The 19,049-nt window shown below is 37.3% G+C and overlaps 1 protein-coding gene across 6 annotated transcripts; it reads right to left on the bottom strand.

Annotated features, from left to right (window-relative positions):
• Window positions 1-850: 850 nt before the first annotated feature.
• Window positions 851-17,816, bottom strand: dync1li2 (dynein, cytoplasmic 1, light intermediate chain 2). 6 transcript variants are annotated; one of them, XM_078944394.1, is made up of 13 exons: window positions 17,632-17,816; window positions 14,538-14,611; window positions 13,351-13,467; window positions 12,999-13,229; window positions 7,876-8,036; window positions 6,221-6,314; window positions 5,967-6,102; window positions 5,770-5,881; window positions 5,582-5,641; window positions 5,415-5,459; window positions 5,222-5,336; window positions 4,659-4,787; window positions 851-3,658 (listed from the first exon to the last, which is right to left on the bottom strand). In XM_078944394.1, exons 3-13 carry the CDS (start codon window positions 13,436-13,438, stop codon window positions 3,549-3,551), a joined length of 1,281 nt encoding a protein of 426 aa, XP_078800520.1. In that variant the 5' UTR covers window positions 13,439-13,467; window positions 14,538-14,611; window positions 17,632-17,816; the 3' UTR covers window positions 851-3,548. The 6 variants fall into 6 exon arrangements, with proteins under 6 accessions (XP_078800520.1, XP_078800522.1, XP_023809182.1 ...); XM_078944396.1 differs by having other exon boundaries at window positions 851-3,653; XM_023953414.2 differs by lacking the exon at window positions 17,632-17,816 and adding an exon at window positions 15,332-15,746 and having other exon boundaries at window positions 851-3,653.
• Between the last annotated feature and the right edge of the window lie 1,233 nt (window positions 17,817-19,049).

Below are 19,049 nucleotides of genomic sequence, written 5' to 3'. Positions count from 1 at the left end.
TGATCTATTGTAAAAGTGTTCTTAAAGGTCTTTTAATTATAATTATGCAGTTTTTAGCCAAAATAAAGAAAGGACTTCAGAAATTCACAGATGTGGCTGGGTCTGTTGACACAGTAAGTCTGCCCTCATTTGCCACAATCCCTTTGTTTACACTCTCTCCCGGAAGCTTATAGCCCCTCACAACCCCAATCTAACATTGCGGGTACAGCTGTACAGATTTACACCAGATGCCTGCTCAGACAAAGAAACAAAGATGCACATGGATCTATTTGTCTGCAAATTGAACAGGAATGGAGCAGATCCGGCTTGAGGCAGCCGACTGTAGCTTTTAAGTCACACCTACAAGTTTTTTCCGACGGCATTTGTTCACCTGCTCCTGATTCACAATGGTTTGAATAAAGAAATAATCAGAAATGCTATTTCAACCTTAATTTTTTTTATTTGTCATCATGAAAACAGGAAAAACATGTTAAAACGTCCAAAACTCGATTTTCTTTGGAGTGGGTGTTTAAGTATCTGTTGATAAAGTGATGCCTTTGTGGTTTTTCAAATATTTAGTGTTCACATCGCTGAGTTTCTACCGAAGTGTTCCAGCTACTAATCTTATGACAGCTTTGAAGAAAATATTCTTTACACAAAGTGTAGCTCCATCTCTACCATGTTTTAGCATGGAGGATTTAGAAACATGCGCAAACACATGCTTAAAACTCAGAAATCTAAAGCTTAACTGCAAAAACACAAGACACCTTTTGCATAGACAGTTGAGGATTATTTGGATGTTTTATTGATGTCAAAAGCAATGCAGTTGCTAAAAGTAGTGAAATGAGTGCAGACAAAAAGAAAACACACGTCTCGATCCTTGGTTTTATTTAAGCCGTGGGTCTGATAAACATTTCCGTATCATTGAAGGCATTTTAAGCTAAAAACAATATGGCGACTTGGAGGCTACAGAAATGAGTTAGACATACAAACTTTTTCATCCAGAACACCCAAATGCAGCAAGTCATGTCCTTCAATCGTCTTGATATTTTCAGTACAAAAGGGCTAGAAGCTGAAGCTGAAAGTCTTGTGGAGGCGAACACTGCCGAGTGGTTGAAGGCAATTCTTTTTAAGGAGGTGAAAAGGCAATTCTTTGCGATTGACAGGTGAGTACCAAAAGGTAACAACTGTTCATTATTCAATCTTGAGAGTAACAACAAATCCTTGCAAAGAGCAAGTGTAAAAGACACGAGGAGGAGCCGGAGCGCTTCCATCGATGCAGCGAAATGCCAAATGCAAGTACGGGCACGCATCAGAAACACCGGTCACAGGTCCTTCGTTTACAGTGACATTTGGCAAATCAAAAAAAAAAAAAAGTAGAGGGGTAATCACAAGATGAAGATCGAAGTTTTGTTGTTAATCATCCTTTTATATCTGTTCTTAACTTAAAAAGGTAAGGCAAAACAGATAAGCAATGTGTTTTCAAGGCAAGAGGTGCTCATTTCAAAACATGGCATCACTGGCTATTAATTGTGCTTTATCCTTAGCTACAAATGATTAGAAATTAATTTGAATAGATGATTTAGTAAAGCAAATGAAGGGGAATTGAGTGATGTTTTATTAACACAACACTGTGAAAACAAACTGTATTCGTAGAGTAAAAGTTTGAAAAAAAAATGTTTAAGTCCCACTTCCGATCACCGACTTACATAAATGTGATGCAAAAAAAAACTGAGCATGGTAGACGGGATAAAGGTATGTTTATACGTTGACATGGTGTTAAAAAGAGTTAGACCTTAATTTGATGGAACATTACAGAATAGGAACGTGTGTAGCAGGAACTACAGGAGCAATCTTTGGTTTTTTAATCCAATTCCAACTGTGTCCTTTTGGCCATTATTTTTTTTAACAGCTAAAATCTTCCCAACTGCCATAATTCTGTCAAAGCTACAGTCTACACCATACATGGCCTTCAATAGGACCTTGCATATAGTTAAGAATGTTAGTGTGCACTTCTTTTTTCATTATCGTGTCAGAAAAAAAAAACAGATTCTTTTGATATGATACAGCTTTTACAAAAAAAAAAAGACCAGAAATAAAAGACAATCAAGCAACCCTTCAAAGACACAAATTAGGAGTATTCCTGTGAAGGCAAGATGGCCTTTACTGTACATTGAATGTGATGGCTGTCAATTTTAATGGACACTGAACAAAAAAAGTTTAACCCTTTTTTTCTTCTTTTTTTTTTTTTTTAAATCAGGGATGTTTCTACAACTACTGTCATTTAGAAACTGGGAATGTTTTAACTTACATGAAAAGTACAGAGTGAAAACAAAGGATGAAGAGGTAAGTGCTGTCAAACACTGAAGGATACAGATTCTGTTTGTTTTTTTCCGTCAAGCAGCTGCATGTATTTTAGCTGAAAATAAGTAGCATCAACCGCAGTAGATGGAGGAACATATTCAGATCCATCAGGTGGGACTTTAACAACTGTAATAATTTACATTAGGAATTCAATGCATTAAACTTAAGCTCACAGAATTGGAAAAAGTTAGCAGACCACAGGGCTTGTTGTACATCAACAAAAATGGGAGGAAAACTTCAAGCGGTGGAGCTACAGTGCATTCCCTCCATTGTGGACCAGAACCTCTGCTATGACACCAACAGCTAACCTTGCGAGGCACTTAGGAGTTACAGTAGGAAAGATGCCCAACCCGTCCCCCAAACCTGTCGCTAAAAAAAGCTAACTCAATGCAGGTTCTAAGAATTCCAATCAGTCTTTGTCCAGTCAGACATGCTATTTTTGGACAGAAATGCACTTTGTACAAAAAAAAAAAAAAAAAAAAAAAAGAGTAAACCTGAACCTGAATTTTTTTCTTCTTCTATATTTACAGAATCCTTTGAGATGAACAGGGTGAGTCAACTGATATGCTGTCACATCATTAGCATCATGATGTCAGTATTGTTTTTTTTTAGCACTGAACCAATAATCCTTAAACCAACATACGGCGCTGAAAATAAAATAAAGAGGAGCATTGCATAAATACACCAGAATCATTTGTTTTTTGACATACTACATGTGTGTGCGAGTATTTGATTTTCCTCTTCTCAGTATTTAGAGTTTAAACACCTTCCAATGTCAAACCAATTCCTTCCACGAGACAGGCATAACCAGGCGCCACAGGACCAGTATCATAGCACTCTTGAAAACCATGAGATGTACCCCCCCCCCGAAAAAACTGGGGCCTGCAGCCCAACGAATCAGACGGGCCGCCAGGGAGGGTCCACACATCCCCCCCCCCCCCCCCCCATTACATTTTCAGCAGGAGAGGAGAGCATAAGGCCAAGCCCTCAGTAGTTATAATCTCATTAATATCTCCACCTCTCATATCACGATCTTCCAATCTTTCTGAGACTTTCTGTAGCATCTGAAACGTATTTGGTGTGCGCTGACTGGTACAGGCGTTGGGGAAAGTGGTCTTTTTTTTTTTTTCATTTTTATGCTCACATGTACATCGATTTTTCCAAGGGTAATAAAGCAGTACACAATGAAGCTGGTTTTGTTGCCTTCACGCTTCGTTCTCCGTCGGTGGTATGTTGTTAGCTGGAACCATGGAGTCTTGTTTGCGAGTCATTCGGTCCAATTCTGCCTGGACATCAGTCAAACCCGGCTTCTGCCCTTGAGGAAAAACAGAGGAGAAAAAAAAAAAGGCCAAAAGTAATCTCCTGTAGCTTCTGCGTGTTCAGACTTGTTGGTTTTGGCCGGCAAGCTGATGATGGCTGGATGGTGATGTGTTCTCATGCTGATGGTTGGTGACTTGCAGCCGCAGTTAGCACGCATGCGAAAATCAGTCTAACATGTAGTCATGCAGTTTTCCCTCAGTTAGGATGAGAAAAGGCAAAGTTTAGGATGTCAACCTTCAACGTGGATAGCAGTAAAGGTGATTTGGAGCAAAGGAATTAGTTTAGCACGCAGTGAGATATGACGTTGCACAACATTGGTTTCCATGCAGGCACCTCAGCGGGTTGTGTCAGTGCATTCAGGCCCGTCAGAAGCTTCCTCAGAGGTCAGGAGTTCAGTCAAAACAGACACCTTGCCATATCCACCTTTAACAGGCTTAACACGGGTGGAGGAGATAAAATGCCACACGGCAGGAGCGTTTGCATGTATGCATGTGATCACTTCAGCAATCCCTGCTGTCACTGAGAAGACGTGGCAGCAAAACGGATCGTTTCTCTTTTTTTTTTTTCTTTAACATTTTAAACGCACTTCAAAAAGATGCAAATGCTTAAGTGGAAAAAAAGAGATTCTTGGAACAGAAATTCTGTTCAGGAAATTTGAGATATATTCACATAAAGGCTTTGTTTTTAATGTGCCCAAAGGCAGTTTTCACTAAAATGGGACATATAATTAGTTGCATGATGATAATTTATTTATTGCTAATGTTCTTGCTTCTCCTCCCATATTTGAGTTCATTTTTTTTTCCATTAGCTGACCAATGTTTTTTTAATCATCACCATTTCATTTATTAAAATCTCATATTAATCTTTATTTTTTATAGATTTTCTGTTAAAGTTAGAAATATGACTGCATTCAAAAGACCTCTCTGATATAATAAACATAAAATGAGATAAGAATCACACGTGTGTGTAGTAGATGCATGTATGGAGGACTATACCTGTTTTCTTGGCAGACCCTTGCACTCCAGCGCCAACTGCTCCACTTCCTGGGCTACCGGGTGATCCCGTCTTTTTACTCAACAGGCTATTGAAGAAATTGGCCAGCACTCCTTCGTTTGCAGCCCCCGCTAAAACAGAAACACTTATGAGTTGGTAAAGTGTTGTAAGAACAACCCAATACAATGCTCTAAAAAAAAAAAAAAGAACAATTTCTAAAATATTCTTTGAGGAAAGTAAAAAAAATAACCGAGGATATGTTTCAAAAATCACCAGCTCTGAGAACAGGAATATACCAGGGATGTATGTCGAGGTAACTTTGTTTAGAAACCAAACACTCCTGCTGCAGAGTGTTTGGTTAAAATAGTCTCCAGTTTGGTATAAACTAAAGGAAAACTGACAACTAGCAGCTATTAGCTTTTAATTTGAACTTCTTTTCTCTCAATAAATGGAACTAAATTAGGTAAAGTTTGGAATCAAAGCAGTTTTGATGGGGTCTAAACATCCATGTTACGCATCAAAAACAGTGATATATTCTCAAATAAAATAAAATCGCTTTTCTCACCTTTCATGTTAGGGTCAGGCTTCTTGACAGTAGATAATGGCGAGCTGCTGCTTACAGTGGGTTGGCCACGACCGGCAGGCCTGGGGGACACTGAAGCCGGCCGTCCTGGAGACTCCTAAAGGAAAACACACGTGTTCATGAAATAAATACGTAAATAAATGTTGTTAGGTCTCATGGCCCTTCTGAGACTTACTGTTGCTCCTCTTGTTGGTGTAGCTGGCTGCTTTGCTAGCAAAGACTGCAAAACACAGCAGAACAGATAGATTGAATCATTTCCAGCAAGAGCCTTTCAATTAGAAATTAGAAATACAAAACCTATTTGTCAAATTCATCCTATTCCTTCCATCCCTGCACACTTACCTGTTGCTTCATGAGGAATACCTGCTCTTCTTCTGCACAAATCTCCTTGTCGTGAACCAGCTGAAGAAAAAAAAACATTGCGTGATGTAAAATACTCTCTAATATTTATAATAATCTGATACATTGATGATAGTTCCATTATTATACAAAAACAATCAACACTGTCTTCGTTTTCATATTCGTCATACCTTTCGTACTGGAGGTTTTGTAATAAAATCTTCAAATGGATCTTCTGGTCTAACTGTTGTGAAGTTTTCATGCAAAATCCCAATTTTCTTCTCATTATCCCATCCTGATGGACTAAAAAAAGATAAATGTGTCAACCAGGCTTTGTGTGGAAAAATGTAGTCTCTTCTTAAAAGAGAATACGTTTAGTTCAGCTTACATGAACACTGCATCTTTCTCCACCACTAACGCAGGAGTGACAAACTGAAAGTCATACAACTTATGTAAAATATATTTGTAAAGCAGATCCAGGTTCTTCTCCTCTTTTACTGAGGTATAGATCAGGCCAGCTCCGTCTGTTTCATATAGTTAAGGGAGTAACCTCATAGATTGAGCAAAGAGCCAATAAAGACACAATGAAAAAAAGAAAAACAAGATTTTAAACATTACTGATCCATAACATTGGAAGGATACACTGTAAGGAGAATCGCCTGATGTGGGACTGGATGAAATCAAAGTGCTCGTCTCTGAAGTCATGCTCCTTCTCTAGAACACTGACTGCATCACACTGAAAGAATGACAAAAGTTATTTAGGTGATGCCTGATGTGCAGAGTGGTTAACAAGCATTCACCTAAAAGGTTTCTTTTCTTTTTAAAAAGCCTATACCATGCTATTCTTAAGCCTTTTATAGTAAACAATATCCATGTATATGATAATATATTACATTTAGCACACAAAAGAACACATTTTTTATGACATATTAGTAATTTTCAAATCCGGAAGTAGGATCCACACTTTTGCAAAGATGGATGTGCATATTGAGCTGATAATAGGAAAGCATTTAGTCCATCACTGCTAGTTCCACTGAGTAAGTGTGTGTGTGTGTTATTCTGGGGGAGGAGCCATCAGCACAAACTCTTTCAGGAGGGGGCTGCTCTCACTGGTCTACATCACAAAGTGAGAACCCGCTTGTTTTCTTGGGTTGGGAGGGGCTGCTGCCCAGAGTGCAGGTTTTCCGAGGAATACTTAGAGATGCGAGAACACTTTGGGATTGTTTTTCGTGTGGAATAAACTTTTTGATACACTTAAAAGCTCAAAACTGATTTTGCATGATATAGGCCCTTAAAAAAAAGAGAGAGATTTAGTAACTAAACACTTCCCTTCTTTGGTGTCTCTAACCTAACTTAGGAATTTCACATTTGTAGCTACAACTTAACACATTTGTAGTTTGGTGAAAAGAAAAAAAAAAGTTTGAAGATCATTGTATAGGAAAGTTTCCCGGGAGTAAAATTCTGATTGTTTTTGTCAATAAATCATCAACAAATTATAGGATGTGTAAAACTTCAAACTGGCAGAGATATATTTTGCTGCATCATGTAAAGCCAGAAGTTAGCCTGATTTTTATTAATATTCTTTATAATTGCCAATAAAAATGTTCCTTGGTTCAAAGTTCTCAAAGAAAACTTCTAGAAAAAAAGGTTAATCAATCATGTGAAAGACCACAGACATCGTCCTAATATCTTTTGAATGTTGATTAATATCATTCACGAGCCTCATGTGTCCTTTAAGGTGTGCCTTTAACCAACTCTCACAAGTTACCATATCAGAAGATCTTAATGCCAAAGGTCATCAAGAAGGCCGTTTAAAGTCAGTTTCTGTCTAAAAACAGACAACAAGTAATAGATTTCTTCAGAAAAAAAAACTAGATTCTTATGAACAGAAAAACAGAAAAAGGAATTGAACACAAATGCCAGTCAGAAAGGTCTGAACACAAATATGTTTGAGGAAGCTAAAGTAATGGGCCTGATGATAAAGTCTGCATATAATTCCTCTTTATGGTTCAAAGGCCTTTTTATTGCAGAAGTTGCCCTGAAAAAAAAATTACAATAAAAGCAGGAGGATTGAAAGGTGTGATCTGAAAAATGCACAACAACAAAGCAGGAGGTGCATTCAGCACTTTTCCAAAAAGAGCTTTTTTCTGGTTTAATGTTACCACGGCAACAGGTTTAAGTGGTAAATGGAGCTGCTAGACTTTAATCCAGTGTTTTTTTAATGAAATGTTTGAAACAACTTACACACACACACAAAAAAAGCTAACCTATAAAAACACAAATTGTGAAGTCTTTACCTTAGTGCAAACTATTAGCACTGGAATGCCAAAGTTGTGTGTTAGTGTGTTTTCTCCGAGTGGTAACACAACTGCCTCATCTTCTCCTGATGTTGTGGCCCTACGTGGGGAGGACGGGGTGCCATCTTCTGGTTCTATGTACTCTTGGAAAGCTTTTACCACTGAAAGAGACAAAAAAACATTTTTTTATTATAGGCTTCATTAAAGAAAAGAGAATCACATTTCTATGCAATAAAAATTAAAAGTCTCCATGTTGTAATAGTATTGGTACCTTGTAAAAAATCTCTAAATACATAGCTTTAAAAAAAGAAAAGTTGTGCAAAGTTGTGTCTTTTCACTTAAATTATGCCCCCAAATTCAATCGTGACCTTAAAATCCTTTTGCAAGCATTAAATACTGTTTGATTTCTACAACATACATAGTTTGTTTTAAAACTTAGAATAAATTCAATATAAAATGTTTTGAGACCTCCCAGTTCATCTTATTTTTTAATGTTTATAAGGAGCACAACATCCAAAAACATAAGAGGTAATTTGTGACTAATATAAAAATATTAAAAATGAATAACATAACACATTATCATTTATTTGTATATTTTTTAAAACAAGAGCATAAAAAGTCCATTCAGACTAATACCAGAAACACAGCTAAAGATGTCTTATCAGAATAGTTAGAACTGCAGTTAGTTTATGCTTGTTTGAAGGCAGAATCAATGCAAAAACTAAAAGTTCTATTTGAGCAAAACAAACAGTAAAGAATCTTTTCCACAGATGTGCAATAGTTTTTCAACAAGATGACAATAAACAACCACAGTCCAGTCTGCACAGGAACAAAGTGGGAAGAACGCGCTACAAACACCGAGCGGGTCTACTGACAGTCTTAAGTTTCTAATTTAAAAAGCATTCTAAAATGAAATACATGCAACCCAGTAAATGTTGCACACTTCAGGACATTTTTACATAAAAAAGAACAAAAAAGGCTCATTTTTGGCAAAAAGGTGGAGAGCACAATGAATCCAATCCCAGTCTTGTTGTTGTGCTCTCCTGCTGTTCGGCTGGGGTGATGGGGATTACACGCAGGAAGTTCTGGCCAACTTCCTCAGACGCCTTGAGAATGAAGTTGGGACACAGCCCACGCGCCAGACCGGCTCCTCTATTCGAGTCCAGCCATTTTTGTTTAAAAGTGGGACTTTTTTTCCCCATAAGTAATAACTAGATTATGCATAAAAGCAAAGAAAACCACAATAAAAATAAAAGATTACCAAGAACCCATGTTGATAAGGGTTTTAAAGTGCACATTATTGTACAATTATGGTAATTAAATGCCAAGAAAACAACAGCCACAAACAATAAAATGTCAAAAGAAATTTTAAAAAAGAGGCTAAAAATTTGAAATTATATTAGTCTTTTCTTATTTGCACATTGTTTTTTTTTTTAAACAGGTAAACTGCTTAGCAATATTACAGCTAATGAAACAACAATGCAGATATGCTTTGATGTCATCTGATATTTAACATAGAGGTTATGAAAAGAGCGACAGCATAAGGAAATGCTACTTTCAAAACCCTCGTTGCTGAATGTCAGTGTGTGTGTGTATCTTCAGTGAAATAAATACAGCAGGAATCTTAATGAGGCAGATCACATGACTAATTAATAGCCTAACATTACCTTCCTAAGATAAACACAAGTAGTGTTTTCCTTCCACCAGCATTTTACCCTCCTGTTAAAGATCCACTGAATGCAATTTAAAAGACTATATTTAATCACATTGTATAAAAAAGAATTTCCCTTTGTCATCATACTGTTTTTTTTCTTCTAAAATTGAGAAATATTCCAAAATGATTTTCCAGTTCCCAGCAGGAACAGCAAAGGAACCGTCAGAGTGAGCCTTGAATTACAGAGATGGTTTTAGCAGCTTGAACACACACTTTGGTATTTTTCTTTTTTATTTATAACAGACTCAAGATTACTTGATCTGGAGAGTCATTTAAAAATAGAAATAAAGTAGCACAGCCATGCAAACTTTGACCCATGATTATCTGCTCCTCAAAGGTGAGGCCAAAAATGTGTCTGTACTTATTGCTTTCCATAAAATAAAAGCCCGAATGCGACAAGAGTGTCTGAATTACTTTGCCTTTTAAAATGCAGTCAAGTGGCAGTACTGTCGTTTGATTCTGTAATTTGACAAAAGAACTTTCCAAATAAAACTACTTTTAGCTATAGAACTGCAGCAACCTCTGTGTCCAGTCCACTGAGTTCAGACAAACAGAGTGTACTTCCTTTCTTTTCTCTGACGCAGCTACTGCAGGAGGGGAAAACATGATGCAAGACACTTGCAAGACTTACTGGACAACAGCCATTCCCTCACACACACCCACACACTTCAGGCGCTCAGTCTAACTCAAACTCAATGTAATCTGACCAGGCTTTGCCATTGTGCTGCAGACATCACAGAGATGCTTTATCTGCGTGGCATGCTTCAGGTAATCAGGTAATCTCAATAGGAGAGGGTTAGGTGACAATGCTGGTCAATGTGAAAATGCTGAACAAAAACAGGCCAAAATAATAAAAAAAGAGTGATAGAAAGTTCAACTGTGGAGATGTAAACACTTCCCTAGAACAAGTTAACACTGATTTTAGACTTTGTATAGATACAAAGGGAGATGTTAACATGTAAATGCACACAAACAACAAAATCTGTCCTTTTTAATGTGCTGTAAAGGCCGGTTATACAAACCTAAATATCAATACTAGAGTTGAAGAATTTGGGATTTTTATTTTTTTCACAGCTGCCAATGTTAAAACAAAACGTATTTAAATCTATGTTTTCAATTATTCAAGATTTCAAACCAGATCAAAACAACATTAAAATTTTCATTTGGGGTTTTACCAAAAAACTAAACAGGCTTTAAACAAAACAAGGCAGTCTTCGTCCAAATAAGCTAAACTTAATGCTTAGCGCTTTTGCCTCACAGTAAGAAAGCCCCCAGTTCAAATCCTGGCTGGGGGAATTGAAACGGAACATCAATGGGGGACCTTTCTGTGTGGAGTTTGCATGTTCACCCTGTGCAAGCGTGGGTTCACCCCGTGCAAGCATAAACTCTGGCATCCTCCCACCATCCAAAAACACGCTTCATAGATTAATTGGTTACTCTAAATTGTCCATAGATGTGAATGTGAGAGTGCATGGGTGTTGATTTGTGGTCCTGGGCCAGACTGGCGACCTGTCCACAGTGTCGTCTCCCTCCTTCACCCATGAGTGGCCAGGATAGGCTCCAGCAACCCCGTGACCCCGAAAGGGACAAAATGGCTTAGAAGAGGAATGAACGAACGAATGAATGAATGAATGAATGAATAATGCTCCTAAAGAAAAAACTTTTTTTTTTTAAAGAACCAAAAACGTTTTTCACCGTCCTGCAATCCAGTACAGTGATCCCTCGCTATAACGCGGTTTACTTTTCACGGATTTGCATTGTGCATTGTGTTCTGCATTCTGATTGGCTAAAAAGTCACTCCACTTCTTCTCTACCTGTGCCTCAATAACGTTGCAGTTTAATATGTACAAGTACGTAAAACAGCTTGCCAAATTGTACGTGTAAATTCTATTGCAATTTCAAATTTCTCTAAAACATATAGAAAAAAAGAGCGACAACAACTGCCTATCACTATGTTCTTCTACCGAACAAACACAGCTGCACCGAGGGCTTCAAAAGAAGAAAACACTGCAGAGTGGAGTCAGGATGCAGCAGCTCAGTCTGAAAAGCAGTGAAATACACCTGAGTCACTATTTGTCCGACTGTACTTGTACTACAAAAAATACAGTCGTACTACTTGTACGACTGTATTTTTTCCATAATCATTTTAAATTTTCTCCCGTTTAATCCAATTACTCGGGTCGCGGTGGGCGGGGCTAATCTCCGCAATATGAAGCCTTCTGTTCACATTGATGATTAAAATTATTATTTGACAGTAAAGTACAGAAGTTATTTGTTGAAAAAAACGTTTTTAAAGTACTTTTGTTTGTGAATAAATGCTTGAGCCTGTAAAATGGTCTGTTCTTTCTTTTCAATGTATAATAGAGGATTTAATTGTATAATTGTAAAAAAATTAAAGGTTTCTCCTTTACGGAATTTGCCTATAACGGGTTCTTTTTGGAACGTAACCCCCGCGAAAAACAAGGGTTTACTGTACATCAAACGATTAAATCATTCAACCAAACGTAGGTTCTGGCACTCTGTTACTGATTAAAGAAATTACTTTAAGATATTATTTTATAATATTCATTGTTTCACACAGAAGGAGGTAAACTATATGTGGGATTTTGCATTTACCATTAAGCTGCGTGCTCTGATGTGCAGCTCTGTGAGATTACTCCTTACTCTGTTTACTCAAAGCTGAAAGTTTCCTAGTGGCTCATGAGGATCAAGAACTGTTATCACTCACCTCTACCCAAGTCCTACGTAAAAGCTACACATTGTAAACCTGTTTAAATCCAGAACATTCTTGGGATACGTTCAGTTCGACCTTAAAGAGCAGCAAAAAAGCCATCTCTGAAGACTACACCCCAAACCCTGCAGGCTGAACCAAGCAGTTGGAAAAGCAGCCCTCTTTCTAAACACAAAAGAGCAGTTCATAAGTGTGACGGGGACAGATACTAAAATTAACAGAACAGCATCTGAGTGAACCACACTCAAAGATCTGCAGAGCTCGCCTGCAGCCAGAAGATGCAGCTGAAGATCATGGGCCTGTCTGCTGATGACCTAGAAATCCTCCATGACAACGTGTAATGCTATCAAGTGTCTGCATTCCATGCTACACATTATCCGAGCTCTGCTTCTTTGCTAGCAGGCAGTCAGCAAGGAGCCGCACTCTTCTTATGCAAGATCCACACTGCTGCTTCCATGAAATGCCTCTGCTGCATTCACTGTGGATAGTTTTCTTTAAATATAAATATATTTAAATACTAGTTTTTGGACATTTACATTTTGAGAGTAAGGGCAACAGAAATTCTTAGTAGATTCACAGCATATTAATTGTCTATGATTTATGTATAAAATGAAATGTCAACCAAAGCATTTTGTTGTTATTCCATCACAAAAAAAAGTGGTAGAATGAAGAACTCACTCCTCTGCTCCATTTCTCTCATGTCCTCTGGAGGAATCTTTAGCTTGTCCACATGGTCACGGAGCACACTGGCCCACTTCTGTAAGGACTCCATAATGGTCCAGGGTCGAGACATGTCCACAACGAACACGGCTAGGCAGTCAGGTAGCGACTGAGCTGTCACAGCAAACTTTAAAAGGCCTTTGTGATACAGGTCCCCATCCAGGATCCACACATTGCAGCGGGTAAGGTCTACATCACAAAAATGAAAAAGATTGAAGCAAGATACAACAACAAATGTCTAAAGTAATATTGTTGTGTGACTGTATAGTTATTAATCTATGACCGCTAAAGCGGCATGACGTAAACATACCATCACGGTCTTCATCATGGACACTTAAGTAAAGGTACTCCAGTCCTCTGCCCTTCTTGTTGTGATCAGCTCCTTGGAGTTTGGACATAAGTGTTGTTTTTCCCGATCCATCCTCACCTGCAGACAATGCACATTTATTATTTTTACTAAAGGCAATACCTTGATTTTAACAGTAATAAAGTTTAAAGTCCCACTTTGATTGTCTTTTGATCTATTGTAAATGTGTTCACAGTGATCTTTTAATCGATTATGCCATTTTTAGCCAAAATAAAAAACCAGTGTCATTGTCTAGGAAAAGGTTTCTGCAGAGTGGCAGTAATTCATTTAATTCTCATCTGAGTTGTGAGGACTGTTTTGGTGCAGAGTGACCTGACACCATTTCCCATCATCCCTTTGTTAACACATTCCCACTAGCTTACAGTCCCTCACAACCCCAAGCTAACTTTAGTGGTGCAACAAAAATGACAAGCAATATTGGAGCTATCCAGACGATCAGTTTTGAGCCAGATGCCAGCTCAGACGAGGAAAATTAAGACGTACATGGATCTATTTGTCTGCAAATGAATGCATCAGAATGGAGCAGAGTAGGGAGCTTGTGGCCTGCATAGGTCCTAAGTCAGACCAACAAGCTTTTTCCACTTGCATTTTTGTCTGGTCCTGATTCAGAGCATTTGAATAAAGTAAATAATCAGGTATGCAATTTTGAACTTATATATATTTTCTCCATCATGACAAATATTTAACAAAAACACATCGATGATTAACATTTTGTTTTCCATGGAGATAGGAGATGAGTTCAGATAAAGGTGTGGCAAAGGGATTTCCCAAGATCAAATGTGTAATATTTTTGCTTAAATTTAAAACTCAGCTAAAAACTTGCAGAACCTCAGTTAAATTTGCAAGCTTTAATAATAAGATTTCACATATAACTATTGAGCAGTTTGTCAAAATGTAACACGTAAAATTCATTCAAATGGCCACACCCTAGAAAATTCCAGAAGATACCAGTTTTTCCTTTTTTTTCCCCACCAGAATGTATTTAATCCAAACGTAGGAAAACCAAAGAAACGGGAAAAGGCTGTAATCCCAAACAACTATGACGTTTGCAGATGGTTTGCTCTCCTAAAGCTCCACAGAAACACCGCAGAAGCGTGAGGTCTCACTGAGACAGAACAGCAAATACTCACCAAACACCAGGATGTTCTTTCCTGATGGCAACTTTGAACTTGATCTGGTTGAAACTTCACTCAGTATTGAGGACCTATGGAGGAAAAAGCGCACAAAAACTTTTTAGCACCAGAACAACCACGAAGCTCTAGCTGACACTTTCCAGCACTTTGCTTTTATTTTGAAAGCAATAATCCACGCAACAGCAGCCCACAGATGAGATCATGAGTCCACGAATGCACATGAAAACAGGAAACGACCGTCCATCAGGACTGACCCCAAGCACTAAATAAGAAGACGCCGAGCTAAAGCTCGATTATGCTATCCAAAACTAAAACAATACTAAACGCTACTACTCAAACTTACAATTCAATTAACATCTTACTTAAATTACAACGTTTTCTTTTTGACAGCTTGCTGTGCCCCTCATAAGGCAGCTAACCAAGCTGTTCTTACTTAGCAACTCCTGACACATGAACTCTCAACTATAGCGCTTGTATGTGAACGAATCCCGGGAGCCTAATGCGTCCAAAATGAGTAGAGACAGTACGAAAAATTACAAGACAACCCCTAAACGTCGTTAAGAGAGCTGTAGCGCAAAACAAATGAAAAGTTACCTATAAACCTAGTTAGCCTGTTAGCCGGAGTACAGTTAGCGGGCTGACCGCTCCAGTCAGTGCTAACGTTACTGCTAGCCGGGCCGGTGTGCGACTGGGAGCAGCCGGCAGTGACAAAGCAGAACCGCGGCGGGCTGCGCCTCTCCGACGGAGGCCCCGCTGTGACATAAAGTCGTGAAAGGAGCAGCGGAACTTGCCAGAGGCTTTGTCCTTCTTCGTCTTCGTTGTTATTGTCGCCCGAACCGGCTGCACCGGGGAGGTGTTTGTCCAGAACGGGAGCCATCTTCTCTTTCTACACCCACAAAGGCAAGGCCCTGCTGCTTGGCCACCTCTGGCACCGCCTTCATCCAACCAGCCGAGAGTACGTTACATTCGCTGAACGCGACGCCGCATGGAGACCCGTCTGCTGCTGCTCTGTTCACCAAACGGATGGACAGACCGCAGCCGTATTTGTGTCGTAGGATAACGATAAATACACAAATACAAAACGATTTTTTTTGTTTTTAAACAAAGGTTTTAATGCTCAAACTCGAAGTCAAACTTTCATTTTGAGAGTTCAGCCTACTCCTGGCTGCGCCCCCAACAGATGATGTCATCATGTCAGCTGATGTTATTTTTTTATTCTGAAAAATTCAAGTTCACATTTGTGACAGAATGATCAACTAATTAGAGTCAAAACAGAAAAATAAATTAAAATAATAAATGTAAATTTGATAATTCACAGGAAGAAAAGTGAACTGTGAACAAAATAAATTTGCACATGACAACAATCAACAAATAGGGGGTTATCCATTAACTAGATGAATAGACACAACAGCAATAATAATAATAAGCAAAGTTCTTTATAATAGGTCCTCCAGATAATTTGAAGAGTCACTTGTCCCATTAAGGAACCAACATTTTTGTTTTTAGAATTTACCCAGGATAATTATAACACTTAAACAATTAATTTCTATATTTTTGTTTTCCAAAATTATTCCAAAAAATTATGTAACTAATAGAGAAGTCTGATAAACATGGGATCTTGGGCAAGACCCAAAAGTTTTTTCAATATCAATATCTTGGCTTTAAGAAGCATCTGGTGTCATCTGGTTGTTTGGCTTCCATCAACAGAAGAATATGCAGTTTAAATTTTTGATAAACTTATTCCTACTCCTCGCTATGCTAAATCCATTGTTTTTCAAAAAGCTTTAAGATGTCTTGAAATCTGTTCCCCAACATAAAATTGTTAAATAATACCTATAATGTTTTGTCAAATGTAGTTTTATTTCTGCATTCTGTACTTTTATTTACTCATTCAAACCCTTGTAAAAAAAAAATAAACTAAACAAAAAGCATGACAGCAAGAAACATATTTTTAATTTTATTAATAATTCCTTAATTAGTTATTATAAAACTCTCCAAATTAGCTATTTCTATCGATACATATTTTCCGAAATTGTTTTAAATTAACTTGCAACTCGATAAGGATTTTTCTTTTGTCTGCAATGACCCTATTTAATTTTTTTTACATCATTTGCTAAAAGCCCTTGGCAAAAAGTAGTCTATTTAAGTGTACTGCATGTATACTTGTCTCTATACTAAAAGACAGGCAGTGTACTTTTATGTACTGTATATACATTATAAAATTCAATTGTTCGAATTTAGTCTGAAGAAGTATTCGGTTTGTATACTTTTTTGACACTACATGTACATAGTCTATTGTTTACTTGCAATACTTGTACCTAGATAGACAATTATACTTAATAAAATCAACTTTGATTGTACTTTGATTTTTTTTTAATTAAAAAATGTACTTTTCAACATGTCAGCATTGATGATGCTGTGAAATATATCAGTAAGTTGAACTTTTGTATTTTTAAAACACAAAAGATGTAAATCAGACCTCTATAAGAAATTAATGAAATCCCTTCATTGTTTGAGATTGGTTTGACATGATAAAAAGTTTGACAGTATGCTGTTTACTGGTGCCAAAAACAGTTTTAGGGCCAAACTCCATGTTTCAAAGATTTTATTTGGACATCAGTGCAGCATTTGAGTATTAATGATATTTCTTTTCTTTATTATTATTATTATTATTGTTTTTTTGTTTTTTTTACAGTTTTAAGAAAGAAGAGTCTACCAAAAAAAGTCATAACCAAAATTAATTGTTTTTAAAATATAAGTTTACAAACTATGTTTTGTAATCTTATTAAATTGTGAATCAGTATCCGTTAGATCCTGTATTTTGGCAGTGAAATGTTAAATACATTACAGTAGTTTGGTTAAAAAAGATTGCTCCATCTGCACTTGTGCTGTTGTGGACTGTTATTTCAGTTCAATACATTTTAGAATAATTCTAAACCTCTTTTTTTCTTTTTTTCCACATTCAACAAGTAGATGAGGCTATTAATCAAACTAGTTTTGTAAATACTACTGATTATTCCCTTGTGCAGGGGAAATAACCCTCACTGAGAGCCAGGCACAAGCAAACAACTCTGCATTCCTGCACACTCACCCTAGTGTTGAGCTCTTGTCCTCTAGTGTGTGGAAACACCTGTTTCTTTACATCTCTGTGGGTTTCTGTTCTGTGTGGCTTGACCATCTGGACATGGATTTGCATACAGATGAGCTTGAGAAAAGCATGGCTACTTTGTAGGATCTTTCAAGGCCTCCTCCAGTATCTTTGAGCCCAGCCTAGGTGGAGCGTGGTGGTTGGCTGGGATGGTGGTTTCACTCCTGGGAACGCATTCCAGGGCTTTTGGATCATGTGAAAGTCAGCCATCTCTGCCCCTTTGTCGCTGTTTAGCCTGCCCGTCTTCAGTGAAAGCAAACAAAATGAGTCCCATTTACTTGTTATTTTACTAGCTCAACCGTAAAGCTTTTTTTGTTTTTAATTAAAATGAAGGAAGCAACACATTGTATAGTATCTAATTCAGGACGCTTGAATAAAGTTGGTATTTTAAATTTATTTTAAAGTTTTTTCAACTAATTAACTCATATTTTCTCTTGGTTTATGAACTCAAAGAGTTAATTTTAGTATAAGAAAGCTGATTTAGTGGTGTTTTCTTAATCCCTCTTCAGGATTAATTTCCATGCTTTGTCACACTAAAGTTTATTCTCCTTGGAGAAAAACCTGCTTCTCATGTTGTACCCAAAAAGCATCATTATCTTATTCACAATCAATTATATTTATTGAATATTGACAAGTTATTCTTTCCCATTGACTGTGTTGTGTGATAATGTACTGTAACAGCAGAGTGTGCTATCTCCTCAATTTTACTGCTTCATGTTTACTCTGGCAAACCAAGTGAACCAGAATAATCAATAGAAACACTCAAATCTATCTAAAAAACAAAATGTGTGTATGTTATGGAGAAATACAGCTACATGTTTTATGTTTGTTGAGTCAAATAAAATCATGCTCACTTTTGCAAAGCGCCAATTATGTCATCATTTTCACCTACATTTCTTTGAAACCACTTTCTTGTTTGTTCCTTGTGGGTTAACCAAAGCAAATCACACAGTCTGCTATTTTTATACAGCTTTCTTACAAACAAAAGGCAGTTCTTCAAATATCATTGAAAAAGTTGCAAAAAGGGCAAAATTAACAGATCCAGATCTTCCTCTTTTTTTGTCTCATGAACAATAACTGTTAAAAATAAAATGTTTTTTTTTCTTTCACACTAAGATGAATGTTGTTCCTGATATACATATTGTCAGAGTTCGATAATCATAGATGACTTTCAAGCATTTCAACCTTAAAGGTTTTGCATCGGGATGCAGAATGAACTACCAGGTGATCTGGAAGGGTCACTTGTCCCATTAACACATGCTAAGCAAATAGCAAAAAGGTGCCACAATTCAATGTGTTTTGTAGCATCAGCACTGAACATTGACTCTTTTGTAGCACCTGGTTCATTTTTAAGTCATGAA

This window comes from Oryzias latipes, chromosome 3, assembly GCF_053564925.1.
Source record: "Oryzias latipes strain Hd-rR chromosome 3, Olatipes_Hd-rR_3.1".
NCBI lineage: Eukaryota > Metazoa > Chordata > Actinopteri > Beloniformes > Adrianichthyidae > Oryzias > Oryzias latipes.
This window is presented reverse-complemented; position numbering and strand designations above follow the sequence as displayed.

Bases quoted from the DNA above. Each gene is read 5' to 3' on its own strand.
- dync1li2 (XM_023953413.2), bottom strand. From the start codon at position 15,417: ATGGCTCCCGTTCTGGACAAACACCTCCCCGGTGCAGCCGGTTCGGGC. The intron at 14,612-15,331 runs GCAAGTTCCGCT...TTTCCTCCATAG, and splicing joins GAAGAAGGACAAAGCCTCTG to GTCCTCAATACTGAGTGAAG. The intron at 8,037-12,998 runs GTGAGTTCTTCA...TGTCTCTTTCAG, and splicing joins GAGAGAAATGGAGCAGAGGA to TGGTAAAAGCTTTCCAAGAG.